Source organism: Leuresthes tenuis, unplaced genomic scaffold (genome assembly GCF_036924035.1).
Source record: "Leuresthes tenuis unplaced genomic scaffold, fLeuTen1.0.hap1 SCAF_3, whole genome shotgun sequence".
Classification (NCBI taxonomy): domain Eukaryota; kingdom Metazoa; phylum Chordata; class Actinopteri; order Atheriniformes; family Atherinopsidae; genus Leuresthes; species Leuresthes tenuis.
In genome coordinates, this window is record NW_027325357.1 from 36967703 (window position 1) to 36990424 (window position 22722).

Below are 22722 nucleotides of genomic sequence, written 5' to 3' on the forward strand. Positions count from 1 at the left end.
AATGGCAGATTATCCCCACACATGAACTCTGCTAACATTATCTTGCTACAGAAACCAGGAAAAGACCCCATACTTCCATCCAGCTACCGCCCAATATCTCTAATAAATGCAGACCTCAAAATAATTTGTAAAGCCCTCGCCAAAAGAATAGAAAAAATAACTCCACTTATAATACATCCTGACCAGACAGGTTTCATAAAGGGTAGACACTCATCCACTAACACTCGCAGGCTAATTAATCTCATAGACTATTCTAACATCAACAACCTGGAAACCACAATAGTCTCTCTAGATGCAGAAAAAGCATTTGATCGAGTGAACTGGAAATTTTTATTCGCAGCATTAAACAAATTTGGGTTTGGGTCACACTTCATCAACTGGATAAGGATATTATATAGCTCCCCAAATGCGTGTGTGAGGACAAATGATCAAACCTCTCCAAACTTCAGTCTGCAGAGAGGTACAAGACAGGGTTGCCCACTTTCTCCCTCACTTTTTGCTATTTTCATCGAACCTTTAGCAGCTGCTATCAGACAAGAAAGAAATATTAAAGGCATCCAACCCCAAAATATTGAGCATAAAATAAGTCTTTATGCTGATGATGTTTTACTTTTCCTTCAGAACTCTCAAACGTCTCTCACTCACACGATCACACTCATAAATAAATTCTCAGCACTTTCTGACTACTCTATCAATTGGTCTAAGACCACAGTTCTGCCCATTAACTGCAGAGTCCAGAATATACCAGCAATCACTTTACAGTCAGGAAATATCAGATATTTAGGCATAAACATTTCCTCCAGGCTCTCAGAGCTAACAAAGCTAAATTATGTGCAATTATTAAAGACAGTAGAGGACGATCTCTCTCGTTGGAAGTCCTTACCTATATCACTTATGGGGAGAGTTACAACCATTAAAATGATGATACTACCAAAAGTTAATTATTTGTTCTCAATGATCCCCATAAAACCATCTGCTACTTGGTTTAAGTCACTAGATTCTTGCATCTCCAAATTTCTGTGGAAAAACAAACCACCACGTATTAGTTTAAAAACCCTACAGAAGACCAAGGACTGTGGTGGATTAGATTTACCTAATTTTCAGCACTATTCCTTAGCCAATAGGTTACAGTATATATCAAAATGGTTTAAACCTAGCCCAATAGATGAACCATGGATAAATGTAGAACAAGCATTGTGTGATAATCTGGAAATCTCTGACCTGCCACTTATTAGTCAAAACGTAAAACATCACAAATGTTTCAAAAGCATTAACATCAGCACCTCTCTGACAGCCTGGTGGGAATTTCTTAAAATAACAAAGTCTTCAATTGTCCCATGTAAGCTTACACCCATCTGGAACAATCCTGACATACTGCAAAACAAAAAAATGCTAAACTTTACTCTGTGGAAGATCAAAGGAATCAAACATCTGGAACATATAATCCAAAATGGAAATTTTATTTCATTTGATGAGCTCATATCACAACATGAGATAGGCAGCAATAAATTCCTAGAATATCAACAACTTAAGTCTATAATAACAAAGAAATATATCCCCCACCAACCAGACTTACAACTCCCGACTAGGGTAGCAGAATTTCTAAGCATCTGCACCCCAAAACTACTATCAAAAATATATAAATTATTGTCTAAAATAGATGACACAATGTCTCTACCGTCCTCAAAATGGGAGGCAGATTTATCCATCAGTTCTAGTTATAGCTTCTGGCCACAAATATGTTTGAACACCTTTAGAATGACTCAGAATTCTAATTTACAGCTCATACAATACAAAATCCTTCATAGAACACACTATACAGGACAAAGGATGTTCAGGATGGGTCTAACACACTCAAACATCTGCTCACATTGCACAGATAACACACCTGATGATTATGCACACGCTTTGTGGTTCTGTGCGCCTGTCCAGAAGTTCTGGCTTGAAGTCTGTGCGGACCTATCAACATGGCTAAAGTGTAGCATTCCTGCATGCCCCACACTGTGCATACTGGGTGACTTAGACAACATCAACATGGAAATTAACTCAGCACACATGGTTCTCACAGTGTTATGTATCGCAAAGAAAACTATTCTCATGAACTGGAAAGCGAAGAACAATCTGTGTATTAACCAGTTTAGAAATTTTCTTTTAGATTATATTAGCATGGAAACAATGTCTGCCTCCTCAAAACATCAATTGGCTGAATTTAATTCTCTCTGGTTCCCGCTGATTAGCTTTATCACTTAGTGGTGGTGGTGGGTTGCTGTCCCGTCGCTCTGGGCGATTGGGTGTGTGCTGGGGGGGGCTGTGTGGCTTCGGGCGTCTGGTGGTCTCTCGGGTCGTGGGGACCGGGTTGGTCATTGCTGGGGGGGACTGTGTGTCGGGCTTGGAGGGCAGTTTTGGGGGCTTGCGGGTGGGACTGTCTTGCGGTGTGGGGCGGGGTCCCTTAGAGGCCTTGGGGTGGTGGCTGCTGGCTCTATGCCGGGTGGCTGGGCCGCTCCGGCATGGGTGGTGGTGCTGGGCCTGGGCCCTGGTGGCTGGGCGCTGCCTTGCGCCCGGGGGGGGGGCCCTGCCTGTGCCTGGGGGGGCTGGGTTGTCCTGGACGCGCCACAGTATGGGTGGGTTGGTGCAGGTCCTGGTGCCGGGCTTGTTGCTCTGGGACCTCCAAGGTGTCCGCAGATGGTTGTTTTTTTTTTCAGGGTGTTGGGGCGTGCGGTGGGGGGGGGGGGGGGGGGGGGGGGGGGGTGCTTTTCCCCTGTTGGGGGGGTGGGTGGGGGGGCCTGGGTGATGATCTGGGTGATGGTGGGTCTCAGGCCCGGGCTGCTGCGACTGGTGTGACCGGGTGGTTTGTTTGTTTGTCTGTTTGTTTTTTGTTGTTGTTTGTTTGTTGTTTGTAGAGGTCCTCCGGGGTGGGGTGGGGTGGGGTGGGGCGGGATGGGTACCTTCTGGGGGTACAGTAGCTCCCGCAATATGGTCGCTGCAGGCCCCGAGCCTGGTGGACATCAGCCCCTCCTGCCCTGTGTTGGCTCCCAGGTAGCGGGGATGCCTATTGCAGCCAGTCCCTGGCTGCCTTCTCCGGGGGAGAGTAGCTCCCCCCGGTGTATATCCCCATACCCCTCTCCCTTCTGGCTCCTGTACACAGCACACACTCACACATGAAGGGTTTTGGGGCCGTGTGTGTTCGGTGGGGTGTAGTGGATGGGGCCACGTAGGTGGTCCCCTTTGGTTGCACTCTGCAGTTCCCCGCCCCTGTTTTAATTACACCTTAGACCATATGTGTCAAACTCACGGCCCGCGGGCCACATCCGGCCCGCCTTGTAATCATATCTGGCCCGCAAGATCATTTTACATTATCGTTATTCATGGCCCATCGATATGAAGCGCTGATAACACAATACTGCACAGAACTACAGATCCCATAATGCAACGCTTCAGCTGCCTTGCCGCGTACTTCTCGCGTCAATTAAGTCTAGCTATTACAAGATATCACGAAGATAGCCGTTAGCCGAAGATACCCCTCACGATGCCGAAGAGAAAAGTTGATTCTGAAAACAGAGCCTTTAATAACCGATGGGAAGCTGAGTATATGTTTAGTGACATTGCCGGTAAACCCGTGTGTCTCATTTGTGGAGCTAATGTGGCTGTAATTAAAGAATTCAATATAAGACGGCACTTTGAGACAAAACACAAGGATAACCTGAAAGACCTGGATTCAGAGCAGAAGAAACAGAAAACAGAAGAGTTAAAGAAGAATCTGGCATTCCAGCAGACGTTTTTTACCCGTGCAAAATCACAAAGTGAAGCTGCTGTGAAAGCAAGTTTTATCGTGGCAGAGGAGATAGCCAAATCAGCGCGCCCATTTACGGAGGGAGAATTTTTGAAGAGCTGCATGATCAAGGTGTTCGACGTGTTATGTCCAGACAAAAAGCAGATGCTGGCAAATGTAAGTCTGAGTAGAAATACGGTTACTGATCGAATTTGTGAGATGGCCACTGATCTAAGAGCACAGTTGAGTGAAAGAAGCAAAGACTTTATTGCCTACTCTCTTGCTGTGGATGAAAGTACTGATATGACTGATACTGCACAACTGGCTATCTTCATCCGTGGAGTGGACTCCAATTTGCGCGTAACGGAGGAAGTAATGGACATTAAATCGATGCACGGGACAACGACTGGAAAAGACATTTTTGAAAACGTATGTCAAAGTGTAACCGACATGAAACTGCCCTGGGACAAACTTATTGGACTTACAACTGATGGAGCGCCGGCTATGTGCAGTGCAAAAAGTGGACTAGTGGGAAGGATGCGAGTGAAGATGCAGGAGGAGAACTGTACTGGTGAGTTAACAGCATATCACTGCATCATACACCAGGAAGCACTATGTGGCAAAGTCCTGAAGATGGACCATGTGATGAGCACTGTAACGCAAACCGTAAACTTTATCCGAGCTAAAGGGTTAAATCACCGGCAGTTTCGGTCCTTTATGCGGGAGATAGATTCAGAGTTTGCCGACATTCCTTATCATACAGAGGTGCGTTGGCTAAGTCGGGGGAAAGTTCTCAACAGAGTTTTTGAGCTCAGCAACGAAATCTGTCAGTTCATGGACAGTAAAGGAAAAGACTCCACCGTTTTGAGGGATGAAAAATGGAAGTGTGAGTTGGCGTTTCTGGCTGACATAACAGCTCATCTTAACGCCTTAAATCTGCAGCTCCAGGGACGTGACCGCATGATTACTAACATGTATGACGCAGTGAAGGCATTTCAAGTGAAGCTGCTTTTATGGGAGACACAAATGCAAAAGTGCAACTTGCCTCACTTTCCCTGTTGCCAAGTAATGTTGAACCAAATCAGCACAAATGTGTTCCCCAAAACGGACTTTGCCGACAAACTGAGCACACTACGCGCTGAGTTCGCACGGCGTTTTAGTGACTTTGAAGCACAAAAAAAGAGTTTTGAGTTGCTTCGCAACCCATTTGCCGTCGATGTTGAAACTGCACAAGCAGAGATTCAGATGGAACTGATTGAGCTGCAGTGTAATGGGACACTGAAGGCAAAGTACGACACTGCAGGACCCGCACAGTTCATTCACTCCATCCCTACATCAATGCCTCAGCTCCGTCTTCATGCGGCTCGAACCTTGTGCATGTTTGGGAGCACATATCTGTGTGAGAAGCTCTTCTCAGTGATGAAGATTAACAAAACAGCACACAGAAGTCGTCTCACTGATGAGCACCTGCTGTCCATCCTGAGAATCTCTACAACACAGGACTTTACACCAAACTTAAACGAACTTGTTGCCAAAAAAAGATGCCAGGTATCCGGCTGCGATCAGAGCATATAATCAGATCAGAGTCATAAGAGCAAAGAAAACTGAATGATTTAAATTGTTATTGCTGAAAAGCACACATTTTATGTATATTTCCAGGTTTTGTAGCATGTTCATATTTCTAACTTGTATAATTTCGACAGGAGATATTTTTAAGGAGAGCAAAATCTTTTGGGATATTTAAGTTTTTTTTTTTTTATATACATTGACATAGGAGCAAAGGAATTTGAATGTTATATTTAACAAGATATTTTTATGCAGAGCAAAAAATTAAATAGAAGTAATTTAAGGTTTATGTTTGTTTCAGAATAATATTCCTGTCTGTTTTTATTCATATTTATGTTCCAAAAACATTTAGTTTTGGTGTGTTAAATAAATGTTTATCCTGTTCGACCCGCGACCTAAAGTGTGTTTTGAATTTTGGCCCCTTGTACAATTGAGTTTGACATCCCTGCCTTAGACATTACTACTTATCAAACACACACTCACACACACACATTAGGTCTTGGGGGGTGGTTACACTGAGTGGCATCTGGTGGGCGGGGCTCTTTGGGTATGTAGGCTGCCCAGAGGGCCGCGCTCCCAGTCCTACAAGTTTGGCTGCCCCTCAATTTTAATCGCTCACTATTAGAAAATATTGAAGAGCCAGAAGGGTGAGGGGAGGGGTCTTCTTCCCACACCCCTGCTTCCTGGTTGCTGCTCGAGGCGGGAGGGGCCAAGAGGATTAATTAATTGTTCTGCTGGTTCGGGGTCTGTGGTGGCTGGGGGGCTGCTGGCCCCCTGGTGTGCCCGCTGCGCTACACCCCAGCGGAGTTGAGGGAGGGAGGACGTGTGGATGTGTGGATGTATGGGACGTGAAAGTGTGTGTGGTAATGATTGGGCCTGGATCTGGGACTTGCTGTCGCCTGGCCTGGCCTGGCCTGCCTGTGCTTCTCCCGATGGGGGGGCGGCATTGCCTCTCTCCGCTGCTCGCGACTTCACCCACCTGTGGGCACGTCTTGGCTCCCAGGGCACTTGGCCAGGGGCGCTGGGGCAGGCGCTGACCCACTGCGTGGCTGTCTGGGGCACTTGGCCCTCCTGGGTATTGGGTGGGGCCTCTGCCGGGGGGTTTGGGGGCGCTCGGGCTCCCGGGGCCCGGGTCCAGTGCACGGCCCATGTCTGGGCGGCTGGGACCTGGCGGGGTCAGTGGGCTGTTGCCCCTGGCTCTCTGAGGGCCTCTGCCCTATGCTTATGGGGGCTCTATCCGGGGGCTTCCTCTGCAGTCTTCTGGGTGGATGCGTGGTTGTCCCTGCGGTGGGCTTCCTGGGTTCTGTGCTCCGTGGGGGCTGCTGGTGGCCTGGGTCTTGTGGCCCTCTCTGCCTGCTTCTGATTGCTGGGGGGGGGGGCTGTGGATTGTGGCCCTGTACACTTATACACTCATAACTAACCACGGTTACCATGTAGATCCTGTGCCATGGGTGTTGCATGTTCTCACACACACACACACACACACACACACACACACACACATTCATTAGCCCAGTAGCATGCTCGCTAAGCAGTTGATGTGTTATCATGTCGTCTCAGGTCATCTATCCACAGCTGTGTTGTATGCGATTACCGCTTCTTGTGCTTGTTTTTGTTTGTTTGTGTGTTTGTTTTTTCTCTGCTTGTCTGCTTTCAGGTGCTCCTGGTGGCGCTAAGGCTGGATTCCCCTCAGAGGCCATGGATTGTTGTCTGTTTTGTTTTTTACAGGTGTAGCAGCTGGTTGTCTGGTTTTTGTTTCTATTTTTGTTCTGTTTCCTCTTCTTTCCTCTTCTTCTTTCCTTGTCCCCCGGTCCGGTTCAGTTCTATTACATGTTATATATTGTAAACAAAAATAAATAAATGGGCATCAAGGGGAGCTTTACATTTATAAAACTTCCCTTGGCAAAGCAAATCTGTTTGGCATCAAAGGTATTCAGACTACAATTCTGCTGCCATAATGCTGAACAGGACAAGGGGGAAAAAAAAAAAAAAAAAAAAAAAAAAAAAGAAGAGTACAAAACCAATATAGCAAAATATCATGGATCAAAGGAAAACGTGTTCAAGCAGTTTTGGCTCAACATTCTCGAATGATGCATTGGAAAAAAGCCCACATTCTTGGAATGTTGTAAGAATCATTGGCAAAGTTCTAGCATCCCCTTGAGTGCAAAGTTCTAGAATGCTTTCAAAAGATTACATCACCACTATAGTGACATTTCATAGATCAAAGGAGAAAGTGCACAAGTATTTTTGGCTCAACATTCTAGAATGTTTCCATGGAACAAAGCCTACGTTCGTGGAATGTTCTAAGAATCATCATCAAATTTCTAGAAAACTTTCAAAAGATTAACATCACCACTACAGTAAGATTTCATGGATAAAAGGACAGTGTAAAAGCATATTTGCCTGAACAATCTAGAATTTTTAAATGGAACAAATCCAAGTTCTTGGAATGTTTTAAGAATCATGAGCAAAGTTCTAGCATCCCCTTGAGTTCAAAAGTCTCGAATACTTTGAAAAGATTTCATCACCACTGTATTGACATTTCTCAGATTAAAGGACAAAGTGCACAAGCATGTTTGGCATTCTACAAAGTTTCCATGAGACAAAGCCCAATTTCTTGGAATTTTCTGAGAATCATCAAAGTTGTAGAATGCTTTTGTTATAATTGGCTTTGATCTTAGACATTATAAATTCATATTCTGTATTTTCCTAAATAATGTTCCTAGCTGGTACTTTTCCACTTTGCTCATACTGCACAACAGATGACCTTAAATGGTCCAAGACCTTAGAAGGACATAAATAACTGGGTCAGACAAAATATCTCTATTAGGGCAGATAGGTCTGGTACATTAGATCCACGCCTAAAACAGCACTCACACACACACACATTGTTTATCACATCCAAAGAACACAACAAGGATAGCAGCTGGCCTGAGCATGTCACCCAAAACTGGCCAATTATACTCTGACAAGTGTGAAAACAATTTCTGTGAAATAAAGCTGAATATAAATATAACATGTTTCCGGATATCGGGGCTCGGCCTGACGGATTTCCTGCGGGAGCTCTGGCACTCCGAGACCAGCGCTGCAATATACTTTACTTGTGACCACTAATAAATACTTTTTTAATAAACGATTTCTCCAGCTTGTTCTTGAGCTTCCAATGAAAAAATCGGGCTAACACTTTCAAAAGATTAACATCACCTCTACAGTAAGATTTCATGGATCAAAGGACAAAGTGTACAAGCATTTTTGCCTGAACAATTTTCAATTTGCCTGAAGAATTTTGAAATGATTTTGAAAAGGACAAATTCTTGGAATGTTCTAAGAATCATCAGCAAAGTTGTAGCATCCCCTTGAGTTCAAAGTTCTCGAATGCTTTCAAAAGATTAACATCATGGATCAAAGGAAAATATGCACAAGAATTTTTGGCTCAATGCTCAATTTTCTATTAATTCTATGAGTTCAAAGGGGCAACATTGTCCAGTGTTGTATGCATTGAAACTATGGTTTTGTCAACAAGAGAGTCAAGTTCTACTGGAATAAAATTTAGAAAATTCAGTTAGACTAGAAAAGCACTATACAAGTACAAGTCCATTTACCATGACCATATATGTAAAATTCTTCTCAGAAGCCGTATAGTCAAGTAATGTAAATTCAAAAGTTATTAAAAAATGGTCAGACAAGACAGGATTATGAGGGAACACTGCTAACTGTCAAGGGTATGATCAAGGCAGTGAGTATGTCTGTGAACACTTTGAGAAAATCCAATAGAGTCTAATATAGAATTAAAGTTAATATTTAGGTTGTCATTTTCAACATCTACATGAATATTAAAGTCACCCACTACAATGACTTTATCTCTACTCAGCACTAACTGGGATAAAAACTCTGAGAATTCAGACAGAAACTCAGAATAAGGGCCAGGTGGACGATACACAACAACAAACACAAGAGGTTTTTGTGATTTCCACTTTGGGTGGGAAAAACTGAGAATCAGAGATTCAAAAGAGCTAAAACTAATCTTGGGTCTCGAACTGATTAGTTAGCCTGATCTGAAGATAGCTGCCACTCCTCCTCCTCTGCCTGTGGTTGGAGGAACGTGAACATTTAAATAGTCAGAGGGAGTTGATTCATTAATGCTAACATGATACTCCTGCTGCAGCCAGGTTTCTGTAAAACAAAATATATCAATATGATGATCACAGATCAAATCATTCACTAACAGAGACTTCCAAAGGAGAGATCTAATATTCAGCAAACCACATTTAATAGTTTGATGTTTTTGTTCAGTTAAAGTTTTTGTTTTAAATTTTTTTTGCACAAGAGGATTTGTTCCTTTTGTGTTTTTTGGTTGGGGGGGGCAGCATCAGGTGGCAAGCTGCAGAGAAGTGTGTAAGACTACAACTCTGCATCCTGGTCTCAACCCTGGGTTGTCATGTTTTTGGATGACTAATAAATTCGTCCATATTTGTGGAAATGAGAGCCGCTCCTTCCAAAGTGAGATGGATGCCGTCTCTCCTCATAAGACCAGGTTTTCTCCAGAAAAATTGCCAATTATCTATGTAGCCCACGTTGTTTGCTTGACACCATCTAGACAATAAAAACAAGACAATAAAACCTTATGTAAAATCTACTCAGACTGAACCAGAAGTATTGCAAGACAAAATTAATAAAATGCTTTGATAAAAAAGGATAAGATAAGTAAAAAGGAGATAATAATCAAGAGTATCTGTAACTCTAACCATTGGCACCCATCATCACATTTCATAGGCCTGACAAAACAAAGTTTTGAGCTTTGATTTAAAAGTAGCAACATTTGGTGCACATCTAAGTGTTTCAGGGAGTTTATTCCAGAAATAAGCAGCACAGTGTCTGAATGATGCTTTACCATTTTTTGTCTTAGGACTATAAACCATTAGCAGTCCCTTTCCAGATGACCTAAGGGTTCTTGGTTGATAGGGTATAAGAAGACTTAGCAGATATTTTGGGCCCAAACCATTTAGGGATTTGTAGACTAGGAAATTAATTTTAAATTCAACTCTGTCACGCAGAGGAAGGCAGTGCAAAGATCTGAGAGCTGGTGTGATGTGGTCGTATTTTTTGGTTTCTGTGAGTACCCGTGCAGCTGCATTTTGAACACGCTGCAATTTTTGGATGGATTTCTTTGGAAAGCCGGTATGAAGCCCATTGCAGTAGTCTAGTCTACTCGAGATAAAAGCATGGACAAGTTTTCCCAGGTCTGGTTTAGAGAGATGGTTGAATAAGAGAGGACCAAGGATTGATCCTTGAGGAACTCCACACCTCATGTCAACCTTCTGGGAGACAAAGTTGCCAATTGAAACAAAATAGTCTCTGTCTTGTCGGTATGATCTAAACCAGCAAAGGACCGTATCAGACAGTCCAACCCATTTTTATAGTCTTTCTAATAGTATAGATTGGTGTCGGAGTTTAGGCGAATGTCATTTATCACCTTAATTAGCACCATCTCAGTATTGTGGTTTGGGCGAAATCCAGATTGAAAGATATCAAACAGATCTTTACTATTCAGGAAGCTACTAAGTTGCTGATAGACAACCTTCTCAATTACCTATTAATGGTAGGTTTGATATTGGTCTGAAGTTATTTTGTACAGACAGGTCTTGAGTGCTCTTTTTTAGTAGGGGTTTAATAACAGCCGTTTTTAGGCCCTGTGGGAAAATACCAGATGAGATCGAGCAATTGACAATCTGTAGCAAGTATTTGGACAGATGATTAAAGCACTGATTGAGAAACTTGGTAGGCAAAGGATCTAAACAACAGGTGGATATATTTAATTATGAGACAATTTTTTCAAGTGTAAGCAGGTCAATGGTCTTAAATTCAGACATTTTTACGACGGTAACTTCAGTGGGATAGGAAGGTAATATGGTTTGTGCAGGCTGATTTATAGAACTTCTGATTGTTTCGATTTTGTCTTTGAAAAACTCATTGCATTTACTGGCCGATAAATGTTCAGGGGGAGTTGACACTGGGAAACAAATCATCCTATCTACAACTGTAAATAAAAAAGGGTCATTGTTAGAATTATTTTTTATCATATCAGAGTAAGATTGTCTTGCGTTTCTTAATACTAGGTTATAACTGCACTAGGATTCTTTATAGATGTAACTGTGGATGTGGAGGCCTGATTTTCGCCATTTGCGTTCTGCTTGCCTACATCCAAAGGAAGGTAATCAGTCAGAAGAGGTTGGCTCCTTGGTATAATTCACAGCTGCATGCGTTAAAGCAGACTGCAAGAAAGCTGGAGAGACAGTGGCGTTCCTCTAATTTAGAAGAGTCTCTATTAGTCTGGTAAGATAGTTTAATAACGTATAAGAAAGCCCTTCGTAAAGCTAGAACTGCTTATTATTCATCATTGATAGAAGAGAATAAGAGTAATCCCAGGTTTCTTTTCAGCACTGTTGCCAGGCTGACAAAGAGTCCGAGCTCTGTTGAGCCATGTATTCCTTTAACTTTCAGCAGTGATGATTTCATGAGATTCTTTATCAATAAAATCGTTTCTATCAGAGAGAAGATTAATGGAATCCTTCCCACTATTATCACTGATGTATCAGTAGAGCAGCGTTAGAAGTATCTTTAGAACCTGATTTGTATTTAGACGGCTTCTGCCCAGTTGATCTCTCTGAGCTAACAACAGCAATAGTCTCTTCTGAACCATCAACTTGTATTTTAGACCCGATCCCAACCAGACTGTTCAAGGAGGTTTTCCCCTTAATTGTCACTTCCATATTGGATTTGATCAATCTGTATTTGTTGATAGGATATGTACCTCAGGCATTTAAGGTTGCTGTAATTAAACCTTTACTTTTACTTAACTTAACTTTACTTAAAAAACCTACTCTTGATTCAGAAGTGTTGGCTAATTATCGACCTATATTTAATCTCCCTTTTTTGTCTAAAGTTCTTGAAAAAAATTGTTGCAGTTCAATTTTGTGATCATTTACATAGAAATAATCTGTTTGAAGAGATTCAGTCAGGATTCAGAGTGCATCATAGCACAGAAACAGCACTGGTGAAAGTTACCAATTATCTCCTCTTAGCCTCTGATAGTGGACTTGTTTCTGCGCTTGTCCTATTGGATCTCAGTGCTGCATTTGATATGACCGATCATAGCATTCTGTTACAGAGACATGTTATTGGGATTAATGGAACTGCATTAGGCTGGTTTAAGTCATATCTATCTGATAGATTCCAGTTTGTTCTTGTAAATGAAGAATCTTCCTCACACATTGGAGTAAGTCATGGAGTTCGCCAGGGTTCTGTGCTTGGACCAATTATTTTTACTTTGTACATGCTTCCATTAGGTAACATTATTAGACAGCATGGCATAAATTTCCATTGCTATGCTGATGATACTCAGCTGTACTTATCTATGAAACCAGATTAAACCAATAGGTTGGTCAGACTACAAGCTTGTCTTTAAGACATAAAGACCTGGATGACTCAGAACTGTCTGCTTCTAAATTCAGACAAAACTGCATGTGTTCTCTTTGGACCTGAGCACTTCAGGGAGAAATTGTCTAGTTATATAGTTACTCTAGATGGTATTTCCTTGGCTTCTAGTTCTACAATGAGGAACCTTGGAGTTATTTTTGAGCAGAATTTATCATTTGACGCACATATAAAAATGGTTTCTAGGACTGCCTTCTTTCACCTTCGTAATATTGCTAAAATCAGGAACATCCTGTCTCAGGGTGATGCAGAGAAACTAGTTCATGCATTTGTTACTTCAAGATTGGACTACTGTAATTCCTTATTACTGGGCTGTCCCACATATTCTCTGAAAAGCCTCCAGTTGATCCAAAATGCTGCAGCCAGAGTTCTGATGAGAACTAATAGGAGAGATCATGTTTCTCCAGTTTTATCTTCTCTTCATTGGCTCCCTGTTAAATTCATAATAGAATTTAAGATTCTTCTCCTCACATATAAAGTTCTTAATGACCGAGCTTCATCATATCTTAAAGATCTCATTGTAACGTATTTTCCTAACAGAGCACTTCGCTCCCAAACTGCAGGTTTACTTGTTGCTCCCAGAGTTTCTAAAAGTATAGTGGGAAGTAGAGCCTTCAGTTATCAGGCCCCTCTCTTGTGGAATAAGCTGCCAATTGTCAAGAACAGCGGTGAGAGGTTGGACCCAGATGCAGTCTTTCAAAGTCAAAAAAGAGTTTATTTCCAAAAAAACACAAAACAGGGAGCAAGGCAAAAGCAGAGGCCGCAGCAGAGCCGGATCCAAAAATACTTAACTAGAAAAACTAAACAAGACAACAAAACAAGACTACGGCAAAAAACAAGACTATGATTGTGGTAAACAAAAATGCATGGCTATTATTAACAAGATTATGAAGCAGGAACAGACTTAACTTCTGTGGCGACTGTGGCATGAAAGGTAGTGAGAGTGAGGATTCTGTGCTCAACATGAGTAAACCAGGAAACTAAATACTGTGGAGGGATTGATTTGTGATGACGTGCAGCTGAGGACAATGAAACAGGTGACATAAGGGAGACTAAGTGACAGGGGGAAAAAACATGACGAAAGACCTGAAACAAGGTTATCAAAACATAAATTGTGACACCAATGAATGTCCGGGAAGCAGACACCTTTTCTACTTTTAAGATTAGGCTTAAAACTTTCCTTTTTGATAAAGCTTATAGTTAGGGATGGCTCAGGTAATCCTGAAACATCCCATAGTTAAGCTGCTATAGGCTTAAACTGCTGGGGGACCTCATCTGTCACACCTTTCCTCTCTTTTTCCCCCTGTTTAATTTCTCAAATGATTTTATGTACATGTGACATTAATGTGGTTATTAACTTGTGTTTCCCTGTTCCAACAGGTATCCTTTGAATGGTGTTATGGTGTTTTTTCCCCCTCTTTTCTGTCTTCTCAAAGCCTAGCTGGTCGAGGCGGATGGCCACCCTTCCTGAGTCTGGTTCTGCCAGAGGTTTCTTTCAGAGTCGTTCCTTTCCACAGTCGCCACAGGCATGCTCAGGACAGGAGATTGGACTGAAGACAAGTTTCGGTGCAATTTGTTGGTTTCCTTAGCTTGGATATATATTTTTTTTAATTGGCTCGATATGAATGAATTGGATTATTTTTAAATTAATTAATTGGATTTCATTGGATCATGATTACAATTAATTGAATTGCAATTGGCTTGAATTGGACTATATTATTTAAGTGCCTTGAGATGACATTTGTTGTAATTTGGCGCTATATAAATAAACTGAATTGAATTGAAAACTGAATTGAATATAGGCGGCGCAGGAAGCTGGGTTGTATGACTTGGTTTCCTTCTGTAATCTGCTCTTTAACATGCTCTTTTACCACATTGTAGGCTGCAATGTGTGCATTAATCTTCTTGCCTTGGCCAGTGCCTTCCCTTTCCAACTTGCTTACATGATTCAAGTACTCTAGGTTGAACTTGCGACAACAGTTCTCGTGGTATCAAGCCCCTTTTGCAAAGAGATCTTCACATTTAACAATCCTAAGCAGACTGCTTTTTCCAAGAGCTTCTGCCATGGACTCAATACGCCTCCATGCTGCCTCTTTATTTTTCCAAGCTGAACATTTGACAGTCCTCTTGGTTTGCCCATTCACTTTTATTTCATACTTCTCACAGTAAATGCATTCTTTATGAAATAGAGAGCTTGCTGCTGGTTGTGTAGTTTTAAACTCTCTGGAGGAATGCTTTTGTATTGTAGAGTGTTGATCTGAAGAATTACTTTTTAGTCGATAGAGCTTTGGTGTGAAGTATAGGTAGCAGTTCTTATGGTACCCTATCGTCTCCATGTTGATACCATCTAGTGTTTCTGGAAGCGGATCACAAACTGCCTTCATACGAAAAAGTGAATCAACTGGTTCAGCTTGTCTCCTGTCACGTATTTGAAGTAAGCGACACAAACGCTCTTTGAGATCATCTTTTGTAGAACTGAAGCAAAGTAAGGGGCCAGGAGATGCACTTGGGGTGTGAAATACACATGTATTGTGTGAAGGGCTTTAGAGAGGGGGTTCAGATGCGTCAGAAGTCTCATCGCTTTTTCTCTTTCCACTTTTCCTCAAGTTTTTAATAGTCTACCACTAGACCTACAGATGAAAGAATATGAAGATGATACTAGTGCTATTTACATAATAGCAACTGTAGCTATATAGGAGTTAGCTAGCTGTCTAATAATAATAATAGCTCCTAATGATTATCATAATAATAAGAAGAATAAGGATATAGAACATTAAACAATTTCAGTTGTACAAAATATAGAAAATACTTGCAGATGTTCAGATGTTAAAGTCTTCTTGCAAGGTGGCAGTTGATATGTGGCAGTGGGTAAAGTAGCTACCATGGCAACTGAGTAGAGTGTTCCATTGCTGATGTCAAAATCATCAGAAAAAGTGTGTTAATTTGTCTTTGTATCATGTCTGGTTTAGGAGTTATGACAGCTAGTGTTTTATTGGTGTTTGAAATTCAAAGAACTATAAATTGGTCGCTCCCAAATATTTAGATTTGTCCTTTCAAGTTGTACCTCGTTGGAAAGGTGGCTAATTAGGCTTTCCATTGGTCTAAAGGACAGCACCAACGATAATTATTAAAAGGGAGAAATTATGGACAGAAAAAACATTTTTTGAGTAATTTATACTAAACACTACTATTTATACTACTCAGACAGTTATGAAAATTGGTGTTTTAACCATTCGTGTGGACTTAAACTCAAAATAGCTGCCAAGAAAAAACAAAAACATGGGACATTAGTTGACCTGGGCAACAAGCAAACATCTTAAGTAGGCACCTTAAGGGTCCTGAACAACTGTCAGGAGGTGGTGTGGATGGAGGACCCAGAACCAGAATTCAAAAGCAAAAACGAGAGTTGCGAATGTAACTACGGTTCTATTAATTCTGGATGACCGCCAGAGGCGGTGCTTTAGCACTGGATATTTCCATCTCACATATGTGCAGGTCGAGTTATTATACCAACAAAGTCACCTGTGATGAGGTAGGGTGCACGCCCCAGTATAAGAGCCCCACGTCATCACGTAATCTGTTCCTATAGAATCTTCTCGCCCAGATTCCGAATGACAGACTGCTCTGGCGGTCATCCAGAATTCATAGAACCGTAGTTACATTCGTAACTCTCGTTCTATTTCATTCCTCCTGACCGCCAGAGGCGGTGCTTTAGCACTGGATGACTCATACCAACAAGGTCACGAGGAATGCTTATCGCATTAAGGCATGGAAGCGGTTGATAGAACTGCCGTTGCCACAGCAGGTAGAGCAGCCACATTGACGCGATAATAGCGAGCAAAGGTACATGAGGATTCCCAGGTCGCTGCAGTACAGATGTCCTGCAGAGAGACCCCCTTCATGGCTGCCCATGATGTGGATACACTCCGAGTTGAGTGGCACCGCACGTTACTAGGCGCAGGTAGGCCCTGCGAACTATAAGCATGTAAAATCACATCTACAATCCACTTGAAAAGCCTCTGTTTTGACAGAGGTTGACCTCTACTACAACCCCCATAGCACACAAACAGTAGCCTCCACATATGCCTTGAGTGCCCGAACAGGGCAAAGCTGCTCTGACAGCTCTATTGCTTGCTGTGATGAGCTTGGTGGACTGAATGCTGCCAACTCCATGGCTTTGTTTGCATGTGAGGGAGGTACTCTCTTTGGTAGGAAAGAGGGATTGGGTAGGAGAGTAACCCCTGACCCATCCGGATACCAATGCATACACATCTGGCTCACTGATAGGGCGTGGAGTTCACCCACTCGCTTTGCCGATGTGATTGCCAGAAGAAAGGTGGTCTTTGCAGACAGCCACTTGAGTTCTGCTTCTTTTATGGGATCGAATGGGGGCAGACACACTGACCTCAAAACCAATGTCAAGTCCAATGATTCAATTCAATTCAATTCAATTTTATTTATATAGCGCCAGATTACAACAATTGTCATCTCAAGGCACTTAAGTAATATAGTCCAATTCAAGCCAATTGGAATTCAATTCATTGTAATCATAATCCAATTAATTCATATAGAGCCAATTCAAAAAATTAATATCCTAGCTACGGAAACCAACAGATTGCACCGAAACTTGTCTTCAGTCCAATCTCCCGTCCTGAGCGTGCCTGAGGCAACTGTGGAAAGGAACGACTCCCTTTTAACAGGAAGAAACCTCTGGCAGAACCAGACTCAGGAAGGGTGGCCATCCGCCTCGACCAGCTGGGGTTTGAGAAGACAGAAAAGAGGGAAAAGAGGGGGGAAAAACACCATAACGCCATTCAAAGGATATCTGTTGGAACAGGGAAACATACGTTAATAACCACAATAATGTCACATGTACATAAAATCAATTGTGAAATTAAACAGGGGGAAAAAGAGAGCAAAGTGAGGAAAGGTGTGACAGATGAGGTCCCTCAGCAGTCTAAGCCTATAGCAGCTTAACTATGGGATGTTTCAGGATTACCTGAGCCTTCCCTAACTATAAGCTTTATCGAAAAGGAAAGTTTTAAGCCTAATCTTAAAAGTGGAAAGGGTGTCTGCTTCCCGGACATTTACTGGCAGCTTATTCCACAAGAGAGGGGCCTGATAACTGAAGGCTCTACCTCCCATTCTACTTTTAGAAACTCTGGGAACAACAAGTAAACCTGCAGTTTGGGAGCGAAGTGCTCTGTTAGGAAAATACCTTACAATTAAATCTTTAAGATATGATGGAGCTCGGTCATTAAGAACTTTATATGTGAGGAGAAGAGTCTTAAATTCTACTCTGAATTTAACAGGGAGCCAATGAAGAGAAGATAAAACTGGAGAAACATGATCTCTCCTGTTAGTTCTCATCAGAACTCTGGCTGCAGCATTTTGGATCAGCTGGAGGCTTTTCAGAGAATATGTGGGACAGCCCAATAATAAGGAATTACAGTAGTCCAATCTTGAAGTAACAAATGCATGAACTAGTTTCTCTGCATCACCCTGAGACAGGATGTTCCTGATTTTAGCAATATTACGAAGGTGAAAGAAGGCAGTCCTAGAAACCAGTTTTATATGTGCGTCAAATGATAAATTCTGCTCAAAAATAACTCCAAGGTTCCTCACTGTAGAACTAGAAGCCAAGGAAATACCATCTAGATTAACTATATAACTAGACAATTTCTCCCTGAAGCGCTCAGGTCCAAAGAGAACAACTTCAGTTTTGTCTGAATTTAAAAGCAGACAGTTCTGAGTCATCCAGGTCTTTATGTCTTTAAGACAGGCTTGTAGTCTGACCAACCTGTTGGTTTCATCTAGTTTCATAGATCAGTACAGCTGAGTATCATCAGCATAACAATGGAAATTTATGCCACGCTGTCTGATAATGTTACCTAATGGAAGCATGTATAAAGTAAAAAGAATCGGTCCAAGCACAGAACCCTGAGGTACCATAGTGACCCTTGATGGCCTACGCCTCTGTGCGCCCCTCAAGAACTGACTAACCAGTGATCCCACTGTCTGGTTGTTCATTCTGGCATGTCCTGCCGAAATGGCCGCCACATATACCTTTAAGGTTGATGCACATCTGCCTGCGTCCAATAATGACTGCAGGAAACGCAGAATGATGGCCACTGAGCAGTTCTCAGGCACCTCACCCTGTGTCTGGCACCACTGGGAGAAAAGCTTCCACCGATTAGCATAGAGTGACCTAGTGGAGGGAGCCCTGGAACTTAACACCGTGTTGATCACTGACTGGTCACAGGATACCAAGAGTGGGTCCTGGCTCCCAATGGCCAGACCCAAAGCTGTAGGCGGTCCGGATTCGGATGCCATACGCATCCCCCCATCTGAGAGAGAAGGTCTGGTCTCCGTGGGAGGCGCCACGGTTCCCCCTGGAGCAGTTTCAGCAGCACTGGAAACCATGGCTGCCCTGGCCAGTGGGGGGCCACCAGTAGCAGTCTGTGGCCCTTCTGTCGCACTCTTTCCAGTGTCACACGAATGAGCGGAATTGGAGGAAAGGCATATAGAAGGCGGGGTGGCCAAGCAAGTGCCAAGGCATTCTGTCCCAGAGGGCTGGTCCCCCTCATCAGCGAGTACCAAAGGGGACAATGTGTGGATGTTTCTGAGGCAAAAACGTCCACCTCTGCTCTGCCATATTTGCTCCAAATCATCTCCACCACCTCTGGATGGAGCCTCCAATCGCCCTGTGGCAGCCCTTGGGGGGAGAGAACATCCGCCACCTTGTTCTGTATACCTGGGAGGTGTATGGCCCTGAGGCTCAGGAAGTGGGGAAATGGCCACGTAAGGAGCTGCTTTGACACCTGCAGTCCCTGCTTGGACCTGGTGCCACCCTGATGATTTATGTGGTACACTGCTGAGGTGCTGTCTGTGCGGACGAGAACATGCCGCCCTTTCAGTACTGGAAGAAAATGTTGCAGTGCGAGATATATTGCCCTGAGCTCGAGCACATTTATATGTTCCCACCTGTGCTGTGCGCTCCATCTGCCCTAGATGGTGCTGTGCTGCCAAATGGCACTCCAACCTGACAGAGAGGCATCTGTCTCCACAACCTCTCGGCGGGCAGGGATTACTCCTAGGGGAACCCCCCTGGCTAGATATCCCCTTCTCCTCCAAGAACTCAGGGCTTGACAGAAAAGACTGGATACCCTGACATTCCTGCCCCTGTGCCACTTGGGATCCAAGTGAAGTGTGTTGACCCAGATTTGAAGGGGCTTTAAGGAAAGGAGACCCAGGGGGATCACCATGGATGCTGCCGTTAGCATACCCAGCAGCCTGAGAAAGAGGCCATACCTCAACACTCTGCCTGTCTGGAAGCAACCTATGAGTTGCAAAATATTCTCCACCCTTTTCTGAGAAAGGAAGGCTCTCATCGACTGAGTCGAGAGTCATGCCCAGGTAATTTACCCTCTGACTGGGTGTAAGACTGCTCTTGGAGTAATTGACTGTGATGCCCAACCGGTTCACATGTCCAACGAGCCAAGCAGTGTCTCTGACTGCCTGCTCTGCAGTTGGGGAAACAATTAGCCAATCGTCCAGATATGGCAAGATCGTCAATCCTCTGGCTTGTATGGGAGCAAGGGCCGCTGCCACACACCTCGTAAATATGCGAGGGGCAAGTGAGAGACATCACCTTGAATTGGTAAACCTGGCCCTGAAAGGCGAATCTTAAGAACTGCCTGTGGTGTGGAGCAATAGGCACATGAAAATAGGCATCTTTGATATCTATCGATACAAACCAGGCCCCCTGTGCCACTGACTGGAGAACGTCTAGAATGACCGGACCTTCAAAAACCTGTTCAGCCCCCGTAGGTCCAGGATCGGGCGGAACCCGCCATCCTTCTTCGGAATCAAAAAATACACTGAATAAAACCCATTGAGCCGTGTATGCCACTCGACAGGCTCGATGGCATCTTTGTTTAAGAGAATTTCCAACTCCCTGCTGAGGGCGAGGGATTTAGCAGAATCTTTGACCACAGACATTCTGATCCCGCAGAAAGTTGGTGGCCGGCGTCGGAACTGCAGCGTTTATCCCTTGGATATCGTAGATATCACCCAAGGGTCCGTGGTCTCCCTTTCCCAGTAGCTGATTTGCTGCTGAGAGAAGCGCCCGACACCGGCCCTTTGAGCTTCAGGTCTGACCCCCCCCGGCTCCTAGAGCCTTTGGGGGGGCAAGCACTGGGGGCTGGTCCTCTTGGCACCTGAAAGACTGGCTGGGGGGGAACCCGCCGGCGCTGATCATAATGCCCCGAATAGTGAGAGGACCTCAGCTGTGCAACTGGGCGAGCAGGTGGATACAAGCGGCTGGGACCAGATGGTAAAAGCCCCCTCTGCCTTGGGGCCTGAGCCGGGCCCCGACGCAGGCCTGCAAACCGCAGCCTGGCCTGGTCCACTTGGGCACTGCGCTCTAGTGCCTGCTGAGCAGCTGGCCCAAACATGTGACCTGGAACCACTGGAAGAGAACGGAGAGTACGGCGACACCCTTCCGACAGAGAGGACTGTGCCAACCAGACTTGGCGACGTGCCAGTGTCACTGTTGACATCAACCTTCCCAGCTCCCTAGAAAATGAATGCAAAAGCCTGAAGGGATGCATCACTGAGGGTCTGAGCAGAGGAATCTACACCAGATTCCTGTAGGATCTGAGACAGGCCCAGAATAAGGTGGGAAAAGGAATTACCAATATGGCCCATGCGTGCGGCTATATTATAAGTCCTAACAAGGAGATCATCGGTCAGCCGGCACTGAGGACGGGGACAGCGGGCGTCAGGTCTAAGAGCCTCATCAGGTGAGACTATCAAAGAGGCAATGGTAGGATCGACTGGGGCCATACGAACCAACCCATAGCTGCCTGCCTCCTGCATGGCTGCCAAATTCCTACAATCACTGGTGTGATGGGACAATAATTTTGGATCTGCCCAGCAGCGCTGGAGCTCTTCAATATAGGGTTTCGAAGGTGGAACCGAGAAAACGGCAGGCTGCGGTGTCTGCCTAAAAAAGGCACTCGAAGGAGCTGCTGTGACGGGAGCGTCATCCAGCCCCAGGTGTGCTAAAGCCATTCGAATTGCTGGTTTCATTGTGGCATGGCCAGCTTCTGATCCACGCAATGAACCATCAGACCCTTGAGACCAATCGTCAGAGGCTCGAGAAACCGAGTCTTTCTCCTCGTCCTGTCCGTCCCCCTCATCATCAAACAAACTGCAGGAAGCTGCAGTTGACAGCACATCAATATCACGACAAGGTGAGCCTCTTGTGGCGGAGTCACCACTGGGAGCTGATCCCCTATCATCAGGCTACACATTGAGCAGAAGCTCCTTAATCTGAGCAAACTCAGATGAGAGAGTGCCCACTTTGCGAGCCAACGTGTCCACCTTCCTAGTTTTCTTAGGAGGTCCCTGTGAGGCCGTACTGCGTCTGCCTCCTCGTCCCCTAGGTGCTACTGGGTCAGAGCTAGCAGCGCAGTACCCCCTTCCACCTCTGCCAGTCTAGCCCTTCTGACCGACAGTGGCATAAACATACAGTTCATGCATGGGTTGTCAGATATACCTGTCCTCAGGTGTTCAACCCCGAGACAGGCCGGACAATGATCGTGGCCATCCTCAGGTTGGAGGGGGGCCATACAAGAATTACAGACATGCGAGTTCAACATGTCATTAAGTGGGACAGTCTCCAGAAGAACGAAGAGTAATACAGCCAATGCTATGCTGCACAATTAACTCCTAAACAGTGTGAGACAGTCACAGTGGAAACACTATGCCGCCCACACAAAATAAGGTTCAAACGCGTCCACACCGGAGCGTTATGTCAACGAGTCAGTGCACTCCACACTGCCCGACAATTTAAAGTAAGACGTCTAATTGCGTGCTTACTGCCGCTA

At 44.1% G+C, this 22722-nt stretch overlaps 1 protein-coding gene across 1 annotated transcript; it reads left to right on the forward strand.

The window, feature by feature from the left end:
- The first annotated feature begins 3009 nt into the window (after window positions 1-3009).
- On the forward strand, window positions 3010-5500 carry LOC140304235 (general transcription factor II-I repeat domain-containing protein 2-like). The gene has a single exon (XM_072383216.1). The coding sequence runs from the start codon at window positions 3527-3529 to the stop codon at window positions 5342-5344; it is 1818 nt and encodes a 605-aa protein (XP_072239317.1). The 5' UTR covers window positions 3010-3526; the 3' UTR covers window positions 5345-5500.
- Window positions 5501-22722: the final 17222 nt, after the last annotated feature.